General features: G+C 41.7%; 1 protein-coding gene across 1 annotated transcript; it reads left to right on the top strand.

Annotated features, from left to right (window-relative positions):
- Positions 1 to 2,000: 2,000 nt before the first annotated feature.
- LOC140245280 (twitchin-like) lies at positions 2,001 to 18,663 on the top strand. The gene is made up of 20 exons (XM_072324864.1): positions 2,001 to 2,116; positions 2,710 to 2,985; positions 3,637 to 3,897; positions 4,419 to 4,688; positions 5,585 to 5,857; positions 7,278 to 7,547; positions 8,415 to 8,708; positions 8,958 to 9,254; positions 9,689 to 9,991; positions 10,587 to 10,889; positions 11,621 to 11,923; positions 12,338 to 12,637; positions 13,375 to 13,677; positions 14,195 to 14,479; positions 15,095 to 15,394; positions 16,065 to 16,367; positions 16,886 to 17,170; positions 17,424 to 17,723; positions 17,958 to 18,260; positions 18,656 to 18,663. Exons 2-20 carry the CDS (start codon positions 2,796 to 2,798, stop codon positions 18,661 to 18,663), a joined length of 5,151 nt encoding a protein of 1,716 aa, XP_072180965.1. The 5' UTR covers positions 2,001 to 2,116; positions 2,710 to 2,795.
- The last annotated feature ends 2 nt before the right edge of the window (positions 18,664 to 18,665 follow it).

Raw genomic sequence — 18,665 nt, 5'->3', positions numbered from 1 at the left:
AAGGGATGAAAATTACCATTACGATTATTGATTTATGTATATATATATATACATATATATATATATATAATATATATATATATAATATACATATATATATGTATATATATATATATATAATATACATACATATATATATATGTATATATATATAATATACATATATATATGTATATATATAATATACATATATATGTTTAACTCAGCCACAATAATCTTTAATTCTAAAACCATGACATATAGAATTGAGCCCTCTCGATGACATCAAAGTGCAAGAGAAGGTTCCCGCCAAATTCGAGTGCGACGTGTCCGCGGACGTCGACGACAAGGACATCGTCTGGCTGAAGGACGGGAAGGAGATCAAGCCGGACGACAAATTCGTTATGAAGCGGGACGGACGCCGCGTCTCGCTGACCATCCAGGACACATCGCCCAGCGACAGTGGCGAGTACACCCTCAAGGTCAAGGACAAGACGCAGACTGCTGCCCTCAACGTTCAAGGTTTATACCAGCCTTACCTATGCACTATTCTCTAAGACGCGTCCCTTCAGATAAACATAACAAGCAAAACAAATAAACGCTAAACAAACGCAATATCTCAGTTCCCAAGTTCCTATGATTAATCTGATGATATTTCTTTTAACGAGAAGGTTTTCGAAACATAAATTTAAGACTGCACCGATCCCATGAAATAGTGACGCTAGCGATTTACTTTCACTGAGAAATGTGGTAAACCCATTGCTTCCTGGAACTGCATGTGTGTGCGCCGAATAAAAGTGGTCGATTGGTATCAGGAAGCAATGGGCTTATACGATTAGTCGTTAGCGAAACTAACGCCGCTCTAACGTCCCTAAAATACTTCCTGTATACTTCAACGCACATACTTGTGCTTCAAATGTCACGTTGAGTCATATTTTGATTCTTTTTTTTAAAAAGAAATTATAACTAACACTATGTATGTCTCCAATTAAAAGGGCGTCACCTTCTTTCTAAGAGGTACTGACATTAACTCTGTATGATATCTGAATTTGTAGAGACGATACGTTTTAGATATTTCATAACAATTTGAAATATCTGAAACTAAGTTCATATAAATAGCACCATTTTATATACTCTTCCTATGAATTACACTAACAAAGATACTGTAGAAGCAGTAAGACAAAGATTTCAGTGTTCTAATGACAAAATAAGGAGCGTTAAGATAAAACAATATTTGATTCTTCTCAGAAAATGAAAAGTAACGTATAATCTTAGATATATACCCTTAACTGGTATTATTGTCTATGATTTATCATGAATTTCGTTGTTATACGTGACTGTAAATCTCTGCCTATAGATAGTTTTGGAAGATCTGTATCCTAGTGTATAATGGACTTCAAGCAGTAGCGATGTGTTAGAAGACATGAAAGAATAATTTGTAAGCTGTGTCGAAAGAAACATGTAGGAAATCTCGGAAGACAGAGTGATCACCCTTATTATAATTTAGTTCACGGTAACATTGTTTCGTTTTCCTAGCAATCGAAGAATAGCGTTGTGTAGTTTGATCTTGATCAAAGACGAAAAGATCTGGCGAAGTACGAATTATCTAATGGCACAAGCTTTGCAACACCAGGTAAGGTACTGATTAGACGTCATTAAATCGCTCGCAACTTTAGCAGTAGCAGATCTGGGAAGCAATGGAGTGTAAAATCAAATTCTTCCATTTTTTTCCAGTTTTGACCCCCATTTCTATCGATTTTTCCAAATTTCTTTACCTCCTCTGCACCAAACTAACCAAATTAACCGCACTAACTGACGAAAAATGACCTCAATTCTAACGCAAAACTACACACACGCACACACCACACTGCAGCTACCGAATTCACCAAGCCCCTGAATGACGCGACCGCCGCTGAATACGACGACGTTGTCGTCCTCGAATGCGAGTTATCCAACGAGCTCGTGCCCTGCCAGTGGTTCAAGGGCGATGAGCCCATCACCGCAGGCCCGAAATTCGAGGTCGTCGACGACGGTAAGACGAGACGGCTGATCATCCATGATGTCCGGCCCGAAGATAAAGGGAACTTCCGCTGTGTGGTGGGTGACAACGAGTCCTCAGCTGCACTTGAGGTCAAAGGTCAGTTGGACCTCATTTCGTATGATATACAATGTGCTGCACAAACCATACCGTGGCTATAGTCAATGTTATCTAAATGTTATGAACTAGGCTAAAAAAGCAAAACAAATTGAAGATCATGCTGACTGAAAGTGACTTTTGAAAGTAGAGATACACTTATGAGAGGTAAGGAAAACTCCGAACAGGATAATAGAAAAAGGCAAAATATTAATGTCACATATGTAGGGACTAAATTACCCCACTGGATCTGTGTGATACAACACTAACTAATCCTCCGTCTTCATTTATCATTCTCTCAAACTCTTTAAATCTAATGTGCATGTCATGCAGCGGGATAATATGTGGTGGCCTGTATGCTTTCTTTCGAGAACTGTATAGTTCTTTTTATATAGTTTTCTGTATTTTTTTTTTTCCACAGCGCACTCCAATAAATTGTCCCTTTCTGTTCAGGCCAAAATATTTTCCTTTATGTAGAAATTTGCTGTCACATAACTTTTAATCACTTAGAACTTTGTGTCAGGAATTTATGAGTGAAGAAACGAGAGAGAGAGACAACACAAATGGAAACTTTCTACTTTTCATTTTTGATATAGGATCTGATTTCAAGACACCTCTAGCGGAGGTCACTGCTCCCGAGTTTGCCGAGACTGCCGTGCTGGAGTGTGAAGTCTCCCACCCTATGGCCGAGGTCACCTGGCTCAAGGACGGACAGCCGCTCTCGCCCGAGGAGTTGGACAGCGACAAGTACGAAGTCGTGGTCGACGACCTCAAGAGGAGGCTAGTCATTCGCAACGTCAAGAAGGACGACCAGGCCGAATACACATGCAAGATCGGCGAGGTCGCCACTGCCGCAAACGTCACAGTGAAGGGTACGTTTGAGTATACTGAAAGAGGAGATGGTGGTACACTATGGGGTGCCAAGTGTCGCATGGTCCCTTTCGTTACGAAATCAGTCATGTCGTCGACGAAATGACTGATTTCGTGACGAAAAGGACCATGCGACACTTGCCATACTATTCAGAAATATCTCTTACCCATGAGAATTGGAGAGATTTTGAGAGAGAAAGCGAGAGATAGAGATGGGAAGACATGACGAAGGGAGAGGGAGGCGGGGAGGCGGACGGAGTGGAGACGTGTCAGTATAAAATGTAATTGCGAGAGTTAAGAGAGACCGGTACAGATAAATATCTGATTTTTCTCTTATTCATAAGATCTATTCTCGATACAGGAAGAGTAGAGACATGTTATGTTTGGGTGTTGTTGTTTTTTTTGTGTGTGTTTTTTTTTTTAATGAAAGATAAGAGAAAGAGTTTACATCGTTGATCCATTTCCAGTATTTTAAAGTGTCAATATTTTCCTCAGATTAGGTTAAAATGCTCTGATGCCAGTTGTTCTCAGCAATTGCCACTGCCCCTAACATAACAGATTCTTTTGCACATAATCATGAAAGTGGTCTTAAGTGAAGACGATGTGGCTCAAACTAATAGAACCTTTGGTGTTGGTGTTATTTGTCACTGCAGTCCCGACCGTCATCACACCGCTCGCCGACCAGACGGCTCCTTTCCAATCCACCGTCGTGCTCGAGTGCGAGGTGGACAACGAGAAGGCGCCGGTCAAGTGGCTGAAGGACGGCAAGGAGATCCAGGCCCTGCCCAGGTACCTGATGGAGACCAAGGGACGAAAGCGTGTCCTCACCATTTTCGACACCATCCCCGAGGACGAAGGAGAGTACGCATGCGTGGTGGGAGACGAAACGACCGCGGCTGTGCTCGCTGTCGAGCGTGAGTTACCTACCTCTCTCATAGTGGCCTTTCATTATCATTTGTAGTCATGGTGACAATAGGAAATTATAGTATCGATGTATTCAAAATTTCGATAGCCCTAATTCTATTACTGCAATAAGCGTTCTTGAAGAATAATATCATATGTAAGGATACAAGCAGTCATCACAGTAGTAGTACTTGCAGTAGCATTATTAGCAGTAAGCATTTACAAATGCCACGAATCCGCAGGACTCCATTTTGTCATGTTTTCATTGGAGGATAAAGCAATCACTGAATTTCTATTAGGGGTCTTCTAGTCCTTGACCGACATTACAGTAAGACGTGATGGATATTATACACATAATTGCAAATACGATGATCACAGTGTCAATACAATCGAAACAACCAACAATAAAGACGTGATAACGATTGTGAAATGTTTCATATCAAAATGAAAAAAAAAATGGATTCTTTTCCGAAGGTTTACTTCGGAAAGTCATTCCTTATCCTTCTCTTCCTTTGCTGATTCGCTCCTACAGCCGCCCCTGTTGAATTTCTCTCTGACATCCAACCTGTCCAAGTCGTCGAGAACGAGACAGCCGTCTTCACCTGCGAAATCTCCGACGAGAACGCGGACGTCACGTGGTTGAAGAACGGCGAGGAAATCAAACCGGACGACGAGAGGTACGAGTTTACCGTCAGTGGTAAGAAGCGCGCCCTCACTGTCAAGAAGACGGATGTCTCTGACTCGGCAGAATTCACCTGCAGGACTAAGGACCAATCATCTTCGGCAACGCTGAAGGTTGCAGGTAGGATTTGTTTCCGGGTCACCGTTCCACCCAAAGCACACTGTGCAGCACCTGTATTTCACCATAACTTCACCGTGACTTTCTCCCAATTTTTTTACCCTATATTCCAACTGAAGGAATGCAATTTTCTTCTGACCGATCCGCATCAGTTAAAGATAATTTCCAAACACTTTCGTGTTTCCCGCTCGTCTATTTTGTCTTTCTACCCTACAGTGCACGCACTGCATGATACAACACAAATCTACAGATGGCACTGGTCTATAAGAGTGTATTCTGAGTTTACATTTTGACCGATTCTCACCATGCACTTACAAATGATTATAACTACCGACTTAATATAAAAGATGGACTTGTCGCTGAATATCATCAATTCGGCATGATTTCATAAGAGAGTGAAAAAGCACACAACAAGAAATTCTGCTTTGTGCAACTTTCTCTAATTTTAAAAGGCTGTAACACTTTAAAGCCACCAGTTTGTAATAATAAAGAGAATTCAACATTTAGCGCATAACTGGGGTCTTTCTCTGTGTTACATAATACTTGTCTGACAAAACACGTGGAACAGAAGGGTGTCAAAGACCTCCTTTATCCATTTATTTGTTAAGAGAATACTCTTAGAGTGTAATAGTGGAACGACATGCTGTTAAAGATGATTCGGTTGTAAAAGTAAAAGTGAAGAGATTCTGTCCAATCCTGGTGCATTCTCGCATGACATTTAAGATGGGCAAGTCGTATATGACATGTTTTGTTTTGTGGTGTTCTGTTCAACCTGCCTTTACCTCTGATATCACATTTTCATGACGAATGCACCCATCTTTTTGCGACACATTCATCATTAACCCCTTCCATACCATCACACCCCCTTGCATCGTTCTAACATCCTCACCGACCCACAGAAGCCAAACCTTCCATTTCCATGACACTCCGCGATGTCATGATCGAAGAAGACTCGAAAGAAGTCGTCTTCGAGTGCGAGACCGACAAGGAGACGACCGATGTGGTCTGGCTCCGCAACGGCCAAACGGTCGTTGAGGACGAGTCCAAGTTCGTCATCAAACGCAAAGGCCGACGCCATTCACTCATTGTCAAGGACATTGCAGTGGAGGACACTGCCCAGTTCTCCTGCAAAATCGGCGACATTGAGACGATTGCCGAACTTGTGGTCGCAGGTACAAACTAGAGTAGACATTGCTACTCCTATCGAGAGATGTTTTGTAAACTCATTTTTTTCGAGAACTTGATGTGTCACGTACAAACTCTATGGGGCCCAACGGTATCTCAAACTTAAAGGGTTAAGGTGTTGTGGGGGTTTTCAGATCCGTACACGCATCCTTTGGAATGTCTGACAACCATTTCATGAGAGTCCAATAATGGAATTCACCGATTTCTATGTACATTGTTGGACACACATAAAAAAAAGAAGAAATAATGCACAAAAAGTCCTGCCCAATGATTTTCAGTTCCATCCTGCACATCCCTTGCATTCTGCCACTTACCTTTCTTCGCGATCCAACTATCTTCATCTCCAATGTTCATGCACAAGGTCATATCTCATATTTCATATTTCTAATAATGTATTTCTTCTTTGGTCTTTTTCAGTTATGATTTCACTTGTTATGCCAACCCTTAATTTGATTTAATTTTTCTTGGTTACATTCATCACCACCTCAAATTCTATTTTAGTTTATAACGTTCTACGTGGTCAATACTCCATACGTGTTTTGATCATTCAATGTCCATTGTCCACATTGATATGGAATATGTACTTCTTTGGCGAGAAATAGGGGATAGAGATATTAATTGCTACACATTCTAACGTTACATAATATCAGTACACTGTATAAGAAAGGTAGTTCGTGTCTTCCTCTCGTTAAAGTTTAAGACGTTAATCACTACGGGATAGACAGATTTTGAATGTTCTTTCGCCCTTGGTAATGATAATAATAATAATAGCCAGTTCTTAGAACGCGTAATACCACAAAATAGTCTATATGCGTGTACAAAATTAATGAAAACAAAATCTATCACATATTTCTCTATTCAAACATGTAATTAACAATTATCAAAAAGGTGAGTTTTTAAACAGATTTGAATTCATGAAAATCTGTAATGCATCTAATACTGAGAAGGAAATTATTCCTTAATGATGAATAGATGCCTGCGAATATTAGAGTAGAAGCTCATCTGTATTGGATATTCAACTGAAATTAGAGGTAAACTTTTGATCTCAAGGCAAGATACTTACCTCCGAAGTGTTACAGTAGCGTTGACAGCCAGAAGGTCCTAAGGTAACTGTGTCTTGTATTTAGACGAAAAATTAGCACCAATTTCAGTACATCTGTAAATAGATGGAATAATTTAGAGAAGAATAATACCCTGGCAGTCTATATTATACAATGAAGTTTTGCCGTGGCGACTGAGGTAAACTTTTACAGTTATCACACTTGAATACTAGATGTCTACATTACTGCTGTAAACGCTGAGAAAACGACAGTTCTAACTTGACGTTTGTTAGAATGTTTTTCGTTTTCTTTTGATTGTATTCATACGAGATCCTGCTATACCGCTGGATATTTTTTGACTTTGCAGAAAAACCGACAGAATTTGTCGTAAAGATGACCGAAGAGCGGACGGCCATACCCGGTGACGAAATCACCTTCGAGCTCGAGCTCAACAAGGACACCGATGACGTGGTCTGGATGAAAGACGGCAAGGAGATCAAGCCCAGCGACAACGTCAAGATCATCAAGGACGGCAAGAAACACAAAATGATCATCAAGAAAGTGGACTTTGACGACGACGCCGAGTACAGTTTCACGGCTGGGGATCAAAAGTGTCATTGCGACCTGGTGGTCAAAGGTAAGATTCAAAGTTATTTGATTTGATTTGATTTGATTTATTTCCTCGTTCAATCAAATACAAATTGAATACAACTTCAAAACACAAAGACAAAGAATCACAAATGCAGTGATTTAAAACGATAATATAACATTACACAAATAGATACGCATAAGTAATTTTATTGAGCAGTAAACATATACAGAAACATGCAATAAGATATATATTATTTTTTTCAGGATATGATAGAGATAACTGAATGTAGGAGACCACAGTCGTGAGCGATTAAGCTTGAAATGGATGGGGACTCATAAAAAGACTTTCAAAACGTTATAACAATGATAAAAATGGTAATCAAAACACGTATCATTGTGTTAATCAGGAAAGAGACCCGAAACTTTTGTTTTGTTTTGTTTTATTTCGGGATTTTTTTTTTAGTATGTGTGTGAGGAGGGCAGGAGAGGCAATTTCCCCTTTTTCTATTAGCGAAACCCTCTAAAGTAATGGATTTTCTTGTGTTCTATTTTTCTAATTTCGGTCTGTTTTAAAAGCGTGTGGATGCGTGTGCGTATGAGGGGAGGACGGGGTCGGGAGGCTGGCCGCACACACGCCCGCCACCCAACAAAGTTCATTCCTTCCTTATCGTTCTTATTATTGCCTAATTATATATATATAATAAGTGAATGTGCTCGTGTCGTCATCCCTGTCATCACTAGCATTATCTTTCTTACCTTGATAATCATGTTGGATGATGTTACCGATTACAACTTAACGGAACGTTGTTGAGGATGAGTTGGAGTATAAGAGTGCGACTTGGTTCCAACATTAATTCTGAAGTCTGAATTTCACGCATTCCGTATTATCCTTCTTCCTGAATTTCACTCATAGCTCCTCCAAAGATCAACGTGGATCCGAGATTGACCAATATCACCGTCAAAGCTGGCACGAAGATCGCTATCGAGGCGACAGTCACCGGTTCGCCGACGGCCGTCACGACGTGGACCAAAGACGACGCGCCGGTCGAATCCACGGAGCGATTTAAGATCGAGGCGGGCAAAGGTCCAAAGGCCTCCATCCGACTCACCATTGACAAGACGGAGCGATCTGATCTCGGAACGTACACACTGACCGCTGCCAATGACCTTGGCACCGACACAACCATCATCGCTATCACCGTCCTTGGTAAGACTTCATCTTTAATCCACGGAAGAAAGGAAGAAAGAGAAAGTCGTGTAATGGTTAAGAAGAAAGAAAGAAAGAAAGAAAGAAACAAACAAACCAAAACAGTGCCTTTGGTATTTCGATTAAAGTCGTTCATTACCGAAAGTGTTAAGCTCACGAAAATCGTGCAACAGTGTATCTGTCCCTAAATCTTTTGCTAATCAGTTTGGTGTAATAGTGTAATCTATTTTATGTCATTCCTCTCAACAGACAAGCCACAGTCACCCACCAATCTCTCAATCACCGAAACTACTCCTGAGTCGGCGACCGTCACCTGGACACCGCCATCTGATGACGGTGGTAGTCCCGTCATCGACTACGTCATCGAGAAGCGTGACATGAAGAGGAACACGTGGGTGAAAGTCGACACGACCACGGACCTCACGTTCCGCGTGCCTAAGCTTGCCGAAGGCAACGAGTACATGTTCCGTGTGAGTGCTCGCAACGAGCTGGGAACCAGCGAACCGATCGCCACCACGGAACCAATAGTGGCAAAATACCAGTTTGGTAAGTAACAAATTTTTTGTAATTAACAGTTTTTAATTATACGCTTGAATCGCTTAAAACAAAATGTTTCTAAATGAAAAACCTTGCACAAAGGCATAAAAGCGTTTATCATACCATGTTAACTAAGTTAACAGCCCTTTAAGAATTTACCTGATTATTGGTTTCATGTATAGGAGCAATGACAACACATTATACTGTTTGTTGTTATATTCTTTCTTTCATTCAAGGTCGATTTTACTTGAAAATATAAAAGGCAGTAATGAAGCAACACAAATCAAAACACCAAAACACAAACTAACAAATTACAGTGTAGATACGCCGATGGTATTATTCCGGTATTCCATCTCCAATGGAATCCATTCATAAAGAAGCAAAATGACTCAATTCTATGAAAAATAGTAATAAAAAAAACTATATCGTCATTCCAATTTCAGACGTCCCACATGCTCCTGGACGGCCAGAGACATCCGACGTTGACCAGACAGAGATGACTGTCACCTGGACACCGCCGGACTTCAACGGTGGCAGCGAGATCACGGGGTACATCATCGAGAAGAAGGAAGCCGACAAGACCCGCTGGGTGAAGGTCACCAAGGAACCAGTCACGGATCTCACCTACCACGTCAAGGACTTGATAGAGGGTCTGGTGTATGAGTTCAGGGTTTTTGCTATCAACAAGGCAGGAACCAGCAAACCAAGTGAGCCCTCTACGCCGACCAAGGCCAAGGCACCTTATGGTAATTATTTCATTTTTCGAAAGGAGCCATATGCTTTCCTTCATTATTGTTATAATATGACACCGAGTCTTCCCATACTGAGGCAGCCCATCTTCGTGCAACTGAGTCTTCTAGACTCTTCGCATCGCATGATGACAATTGAAATATTATCAGACTGATTATATGTATTTATTATCAGCTTACATGAGCCTTCCTGTCTATTGGAGATGTAAAAGGTCTATTACTCTTTTAGTCATTTTGCAATCTCAGTGGAATACCAAATTGTTCATATTAGACTATTGATTATGCATTCCATGGCTACTGTGCCCGTACAATACTATAGGAGTAAAAATGCCATAATATTAATTTTACTCGCATTGGTACCAGAGTCTCAACTAGCAAGCAGAACGTACACATGCTTTATTTGACCCATGTAATATATTTTAGTTTGTGTAAACATAGTCTCGGAGACACTGGGTATAAACATTTCATTAAAATAAACTAAATAATACTTTCTATATTCCGACCCTAATGTATCACTCCTAAGCCCAGTAACTCGCTTCAGAATGGCGGGGGGAAATGAGTATGAGATGATGAAAGATCAATTTCTTTGCAGACGTCCCGGGTCCACCCGAGAAACCGACTTGTGAGAACATCGACAAGACCACCATTACTGTCTCCTGGTCACCACCCGAGAACGACGGCGGCTCCCCGGTCACTGGCTACATCATCGAGAGGTGCGAGGTCGCCAGGGGTCGCTGGGTCAGGTGCAACCGAGAAAAGGTCACTGACCTGACCTTCAAGGTGACTGACCTCTCTGAGGGTAGTCAGTATCAGTTTAGGGTGTCCGCGGAGAATGCAGCGGGAGTCGGTAAACCGAGTCCAGTGTCCGACACGTTCACCGCCAAACTTCCATTCGGTGAGTGATTCTCATTTAGTTCTATCACGTCTTCAGGCCAAGTCTGAGCTAAGAGGTTATTAACGTAGAGCTCCCTGTACGTCATCACTTTCTTCTTGAGAAAATCTCTGTACACCTTAGACGGTGAATGGAGAAATATTTTCTCACTTGGTTCGTTCTTGTTGGCAATTCTATTTCTCAACTAACCAAAGCAAACCCATGAAAGACAAATGCGCCATAGTTTCGGTCACTTTCTCCACGTATAGAATATTCGTGGTATATTCATACGACGCCCAAACATTTTGCTCTGTCAATTCGATCGGTATGAAGTTTGACTGTTTAGTTTCTTCTTTTCTTTCTTTGAGTGTTTAGAGGAAAGGTTCTAACTCTCTTTTCTCATGTGATGGGTAACAGGATTTGTGCAGATTGTCGGCTTTTCGTGCTCATCGTCAGAAAACTAGCCTAATAATGTTTTCTACCTATCGTATTATCCCTTGGACAAATATGTAGTCATCAGTAAGTGTAATATACAGGATATAGCTATCTTACTAATGTTTTACGTGTACTTATGGTAGACTGAAATGTCATTATAAATGATGTAATATACAGGATATGAATATCAAATACATACTGATTTTTTAAACTATGATAGACTGAAATGTCATTAGTGCCAATATGATTATGTAGAACGTTTATCTCAATATGTTTGCCAAGATATTCCTTAACGAGAGTGTTTCTTATTCTTATTTCAGATGCTCCTGGTGCTCCAGGCAAGCCAGAGGTCACGGAGTACGACACCACCAAGATCACCATCACTTGGACTCCTCCCGAGTCTGACGGTGGCAGTCCAATCACGGGCTACCACGTCGAACGCAAGGAGAAGACTTCATCGCGATGGGTGAAAATCACGAAGGAGCTGGTAACGGAGACTACCTTGACGGCCAAGGGTCTGTCGGAGGGATCTGAGTACCAGTTCCGGGTCATTGCAGAGAACCTAGCAGGTCCTGGACCAGCCAGCGAGCCGTCGGATCTCCAGAAGGCCAAGCTGCCATTTGGTAAGGAATATGTAATCTTCGAACTTGGAGCTTAACGATGTCCTTAATGACGAGTGTATAACTTTTCAGTTATTGTTATGCTCATGGTCGAAAGGTTTTGAAAGGAAATTGCATGCATACTGCTTGTGACATTTCCAGAAGACTTCGAAAATATTATACAACAGAATACATTTCGGAAGCTTCATATGAGTCAAGTAATCACAAGCATCCTAACAGCTCTCCATTTCGGGCAAATCAGAGTGAATATTGAGCGCTTTGATAGATAGCAAAAGTTACAAATCAATTTAAAGAGATGACAATCACTAATGTTTATAATGAATGCGATACCGCGGAAAGGTTGTAAAGATTTATGTAGTCCCCCAAATCGTTGACGATCAGGCGAACTTACTCATTTAATCCGTTTTATAATCCCAGATGCTCCTGCAGCACCTGGTAAACCCGAGGTTACCTCCGTGGACAAAACTCAGATGGACATCTCCTGGACCGCTCCAGACTCCGATGGTGGTAGTCCGATAACAGGCTACACCATCGAGAAGAAAGAGAAGACTGGCAAATGGACAAAGGTTGTCAAGACGACCACGACGGAAACCACGCACACTGTGACCGGTTTGATCGAGAAAAAGGAGTACCAGTTCCGCGTCGCCGCCATGAATCTGGCGGGTACCGGACCATTCAGTGAGCCGTCTGACTCCACTGTTGCCAAGCCACCTTACGGTAAGACTTGACGGCTCTTTATAGTAACCTGTCGTAGTCTCATCTATACGACATACCTTGAAAACAGTTTTATATCTTCTACTTATTCATCTTTGGTATACTTATGTGCTTAGTGATAAGTGAATTTGATATATTTGGTCGGTATGTTCAGAGTATGAGGTTCACTTTAGATTCTCATAAAAACATATGATACAATGTGTGTCATGATCTGTACGAGTATTGCTTTCATAAAATTGTAGAATTCCCGAACTGCTGGTTATTCCATTATGACGTAATGTCATAGGTGAGATTTCATCAAAAAAGCAGGAGGCAAATCTTGTACCAGGACAGGCTCTGGTTTAGAAAAAGGTTTAGACAGAAGATAATGATGAGGCAAGAGCTAGATAGTAGAATTGGAGTTGGTGCGTGTAATGTACATGAAGTGATATCACCGAAGAAAGCTGTTTTTACTCTTATTGAACCAACAAGGTTTGAACCAGAAATTGAAATTGATCTGTGGATAAATCATACTTCATAACTAGTAAGTCATGCTTTATAACATAATGAATGCCTCTAAAATCGATCATCGTACAATAAACAGAAACTTCATAACAAAGTAGCTAAGAAGAGGGTTTTTCCATAATGAATACCTCTAAAATCAATAATCCTACAATAAACATAAACTTCATAACAGAGTTGCTGAAGAAGAGGGTTTTTTCAAAAAAAAAACAAAACAAAACTTTCTTATTGATATTCAGATGTACCTGGGCCTCCTGCCAAGCCATCTTGTGAGAACATCAACAAGACCACCATCACGGTCACGTGGACACCGCCCGACAACGACGGGGGTTCCCCTGTTACCGGTTATTTCGTGGAGAAGTGCGAGGTCGCTAGAGCGCGCTGGGTAAAGTGTAACCGCGATGCAGTCACCGAGCTCACCATCACACTCACTGACCTGACCGAAGGGACCAAGTACCAGTTCAGAGTGTCGGCGGCAAACCTCGCAGGGGTGGGACCACCGAGTCCAGCCTCGGACACTTTCACCGCCAAACTTCCCTTCGGTAAGCCCCTCATAGATCTATCTTCCAGTTCTCAATACATACCACTTTTGCTTCTTTTCTATTGATTTGCCTTTGTACTCAGGAGAGTTCTACTTTCAGACTTCGAGGCACATACTGTCTTGTTTATCATCATGACAGAAAAGAAGTATGCCTGGCGACTTTGCTACTGCATAATGTATATTGGTGTTGATTTTTGTGTTTCTGTATGGTATGACAAACACATATCTTCAGAATTTCTAGATGGAACAAAACATTTCTTTCATCATTTTGATTAACATGTCGTCGGCCTCATGCCAGAAGGGCCTTAACACCATAGATTTGTACACTGTTAGGGCCCTTTTGGCATGAGGCCGACGATGTCATTTTAAGTAATATTATTTATAGATTGCACGTACCCTATCACAAACTTCACTGGAAGCAGCCAGCTGTCACAATAGTAGTCTAGTTTAAAGACTTCCTGAACGGGACTGTTTTGGCATCTAAATCCTTGAAAACATAGATGCCCCCGGTGCTCCAGGCAAGCCTGAGGTTACCGAGTACGACACCACCAAGATCACCATCACTTGGACTCCTCCCGAGTCTGACGGTGGCAGTCCGATCACCGGCTACCACGTCGAACGCAAGGAGAAGACTTCATCACGATGGGTGAAAATCACGAAGGAGCTGGTGACCGAGACTACTTTCACATCCACTGGTCTGTCCGAGGGATCGGAGTACCAGTTCCGGGTCTTTGCAGATAACTTAGCAGGTCCTGGACCAGCCAGCGAGCCATCGGATCTCCAGAAGGCCAAGCTGCCATTTGGTAAGGAATGTGCAACTTCAAACTTGGAGCGAAACGATGTCCTTAATGACGAGTTTAAAACTTTCCAATAATTCTTATGCTCATGAAACACAGGCTTTGACAGGAAATGGCATGCATACAGCTGTAAGGTATTGATTCTTGGGATATCAGTGTCAATTTTTACCAGAGGACTTCCGATTCATTATACGACAGATTACATTTCTGAAACTTCACATGAGTCAAATAATCAAAAGCATCCTACCAGCTTTCCATCTCGAGCAAATCAGAGTGAACAATGTGTGTTTTCATAGACAGCAAATATTTGTATCAAAACTAAAAATGCTCATGAATAGCTTGAGTCCAATCTAATCTAACGATGGTTTATAGGCGTCCTTGACCAGTAATCTTATACCAGTAATCGTATACCCAGTCAGAGTATAGACAGAAATTAGAGGTCAAAACATCCTTTCTGCTAGAAGTTACAAAACAATCAAAATTATGACAATCACCCTTAACACTTTGTGACTTGTTGAATAATGAAAGCGATCCCTTGGAAACATTGTAAAAATATATGGAGTCCCCAAAATCGTTGACGAGTAGGCCAACTTTCACATTTTATCCGTTCTCCCATCCCAGATGCTCCTGCAGCACCTGGTAAACCCGAGGTTACCTCCGTGGACAAAACTCAGATGGACATCTCCTGGACCGCTCCAGACTCCGATGGTGGTAGTCCGATAACAGGCTACACCATCGAGAAGAAGGAGAAGACTGGTAAATGGACAAAGGTTGTCAAGACGACCACGACGGAAACCACGCACACCGTGACCGGTTTGATCGAGAAAAAGGAGTACCAGTTCCGCGTTGCTGCCATGAATCTAGCGGGTACCGGACCATTCAGTGAGCCGTCTGACTCTACTGTTGCCAAGTCGCCTTACGGTGAGATTTGACGGCTCTTTATAGTAACCTGTCGTAGTTTCATCTATACGTCATACCTTAAAAGCAGTTTTATCCCTTCTACTTATTCATCGTCATTTTGTTTAAGGGCTTAGTGACAAGTGAATTTGAATCTTTTATTTCAAAAGATATATTTGGTAGGTACGTTCAGAGTATAAGTTTCACTTTAGATTCTCATAAAACATCTGATGCATTGTGTGTTATGATTTGTAAGAATATTTTTTTTATTTCATAGAATTATAGAATTCCCGAACTGCTGGTAATTGCGTCATGACGTAATTTCATAGGTGAGATTTTATCAAAAAGCAGAAGGCAAATATTGGACCAGGACAGGTTTAGAAAAAGGTTTAGACAGAAGATAATGATGTAGCTAAAGCTTGATAGTAGAACTGGAGTTGATGCGTATAATAGCCATGTATTGATATTACCGAAGAGAGCTGCTCTTACTCTTATTGAACCAACGAGGTATGAACCGCAAAGTGAAATTGATGTGTGGATAAATCATACATCATAACTAGTAAGTCATGATTTATAACAATGAATGCCTCTAAAATCAATCATCCTACAATAAACAGAAACTTCATGACAGAATAGCTAAAGAAGAGGGTTTCCCCAATAAAAGATAAACAAAAAACTTGCTATTATTATCCAGATGTACCTGGGCCTCCTGCCAAGCCATCTTGTGAGAACATCAACAAGACCACCATCACGGTCACGTGGACACCGCCCGACAACGACGGGGGTTCCCCTGTTACCGGTTACTTCGTGGAGAAGTGCGAGGTCGCTAGAGCGCGCTGGGTGAAGTGTAACCGCGATGCAGTCACCGAGCTCACCATCACCCTCACTGACCTGACTGAAGGGACCAAGTACCAGTTCAGAGTGTCGGCGGCAAACCTAGCAGGGGTGGGACCACCGAGTCCAGCCTCGGACACTTTCACCGCCAAACTTCCCTTCGGTAAGCCCCTCATAGATCTATCTTCCAGTTCTCAATACGTACCACTTTTGCTTCTTTTCTATTGATTTGCCTCTGTACTCAGGAGAGTTTTTACTTTCAGACTTCGAGGCACATACTGTCTTGTTTATCATCATGACAGAAAAGAAGTATGCCTGGCGACTTTGCTACTGCATAATGTATATTACTGTTGATTTTTGTGTTTCTGTATGGTATGACAAACACATATCTTCAGAATTTCTAGATGGAACAAAACATTTCTTTCATCATTTTGATTAACATGTCGTCGGCCTCATGCCAGAAGAGCCTTAACACCATAGATTTGTACACTGTTAGGGCCCTTTTGGCATGAGGCCGATGATGTCATTTTAAGTAATATTATTTGTAGATTGCACGTACCTTATCACAAACTTCACTGGCAGCAGCCAGCTGTCACAATAGTAGTCTAGTTTAAAGACTTCCTGAACGGGACTGTTTTGGCATCTAAATCCTTGAAAACATAGATGCTCCTGGTGCTCCAGGCAAGCCAGAGGTCACGGAGTACGACACCACCAAGATCACCATCACTTGGACTCCTCCCGAGTCTGACGGTGGCAGTCCAATCACCGGCTACCACGTCGAACGCAAGGAGAAGACTTCATCGCGATGGGTGAAAATCACGAAGGAGCTGGTGACGGAGACTACTTTCACATCCACTGGTCTGTCCGAGGGATCGGAGTACCAGTTCCGGGTCTTTGCAGAGAACCTAGCAGGTCCTGGACCAGTTAGTGAACCATCAGACTTACAGAAGGCCAAACTGCCATTCGGTAAGGCAACCATTTTAGTCAGTGCAAAAAATAATTCCCTTACAGAGAACATACATGTAAAAGCAGAGTCATCAGACAAAAAAAAAAAACAAGATATAACTTTTACGTTCAGAATGTGAGATATTTTGAATCATTTTGAGAAATTACCTTAATTACACATTCGCGTTCTTAACAAGCTCATGCAAGCAAAGTACAGAAATCATTAATGTACATCAACGAAATAACACTGGTATCCATTTTGCTCACCTCGCAGATACTCCCTCTGCTCCTGGAAAACCAGAAGTCACGTCAGCTGACAAGACCCAAATGGACATTGCCTGGACAGCGCCGGATTCAGACGGTGGAAGTCCAGTCAACGGCTACATCATTGAGAAGAAAGAAAAGACTGGAAAATGGACAAAGGTTGTCAAGACAAACACCACAGAGACCACGCACACCGTGACTGGTTTGACTGAGAAAAAGGAGTACCAGTTCCACGTGGCTGCCACGAATCTGGCGGGTACCGGACCATTCAGCGAGCCTTCTGATTCCAAGATTGCCAAAGCTCCATACGGTAAGATCCACAGTAAAACGTGACATGAAAACCTATCAAGATGTTGTTATCACATGTTATACCATAAATGATAAATCTTCCCATTACATCATATTTATGATAACTTATTTCGCTAAAACTTTTAAGAAATGCAGTGTTCTGAAATGCCTTTCCGTTATCAAGTCTTGCTTAACACCAAAAACTTCGTCCCTTAAATCGCTGCGTGTCTGACGTAACTCTCTGGTTTGTGAACAGATGTGCCAGGACCGCCTGGTAGACCTACCATTTTGGAAGTGGACAGCACAACCATGACAATAACCTGGACACCCCCAGAAAATGATGGTGGCTCCCCTGTTACCGGCTACATAGTGGAGAAGAAAGACCGAACCTCGTCACGATGGTCAAAGGTCAAAGAGACTTCGATCGAGGAGGTCGTCTACACAGTCGTTGATCTCAAGGAAGGCAACGACTACCAGTTCCGGGTGTCGGCCGAAAACAAGGCCGGTGTGGGCAAGCCTAGCGAACCGTCTGACATGCGGCGAGCCAAACCACCATACGGTGAGCAACTATTCCATTATTATTTACCCGAAGTACCATTACAAATATGCAAGTGCTTCTATGCAGTAATCTCCTTGGTATTTTCAGAGTATTTATACTAAATCTTTGTGAGAAAAAGAGTTATTTTATTGTAATAAAAAATGTAAATGTGAGAATTAGACTGAGATATTTATGTTCTTAGTCAAGTATACGTAGGTAATTTTGTTTTAATCATAACAACCGCGACATGTATGGAACGGCACATGGTCTTTGCAGCGACACGACCGACTCACCATCTCCATGTATGGATTAAATGATTACTTTCTTCAAAATCAGCACTCTGCTTTTTCTGCTAAGTTTTCTGATCAACAAAATAATTTATTGATTGAAATGTTGTGTGATGGCTTTATAAATAGGGATATAGAG

Source organism: Diadema setosum, chromosome 22 (genome assembly GCF_964275005.1).
Source record: "Diadema setosum chromosome 22, eeDiaSeto1, whole genome shotgun sequence".
NCBI classification, from domain to species: Eukaryota; Metazoa; Echinodermata; class Echinoidea; order Diadematoida; family Diadematidae; genus Diadema; species Diadema setosum.
The sequence above is the reverse complement of the archived record's forward strand: the minus strand, read 5'-3'. Positions and strand labels throughout refer to the sequence as shown.

Coding starts and splice junctions, on each gene's coding strand:
- LOC140245280 (XM_072324864.1), top strand. CDS start 2,796: ATGGCCGAGGTCACCTGGCTCAAGGACGGACAGCCGCTCTCGCCCGAG. Junction 2,986..3,636: donor CGCAAACGTCACAGTGAAGG/GTACGTTTGAGT, acceptor TTGTCACTGCAG/TCCCGACCGTCATCACACCG. Junction 5,858..7,277: donor TGCCGAACTTGTGGTCGCAG/GTACAAACTAGA, acceptor TTGACTTTGCAG/AAAAACCGACAGAATTTGTC.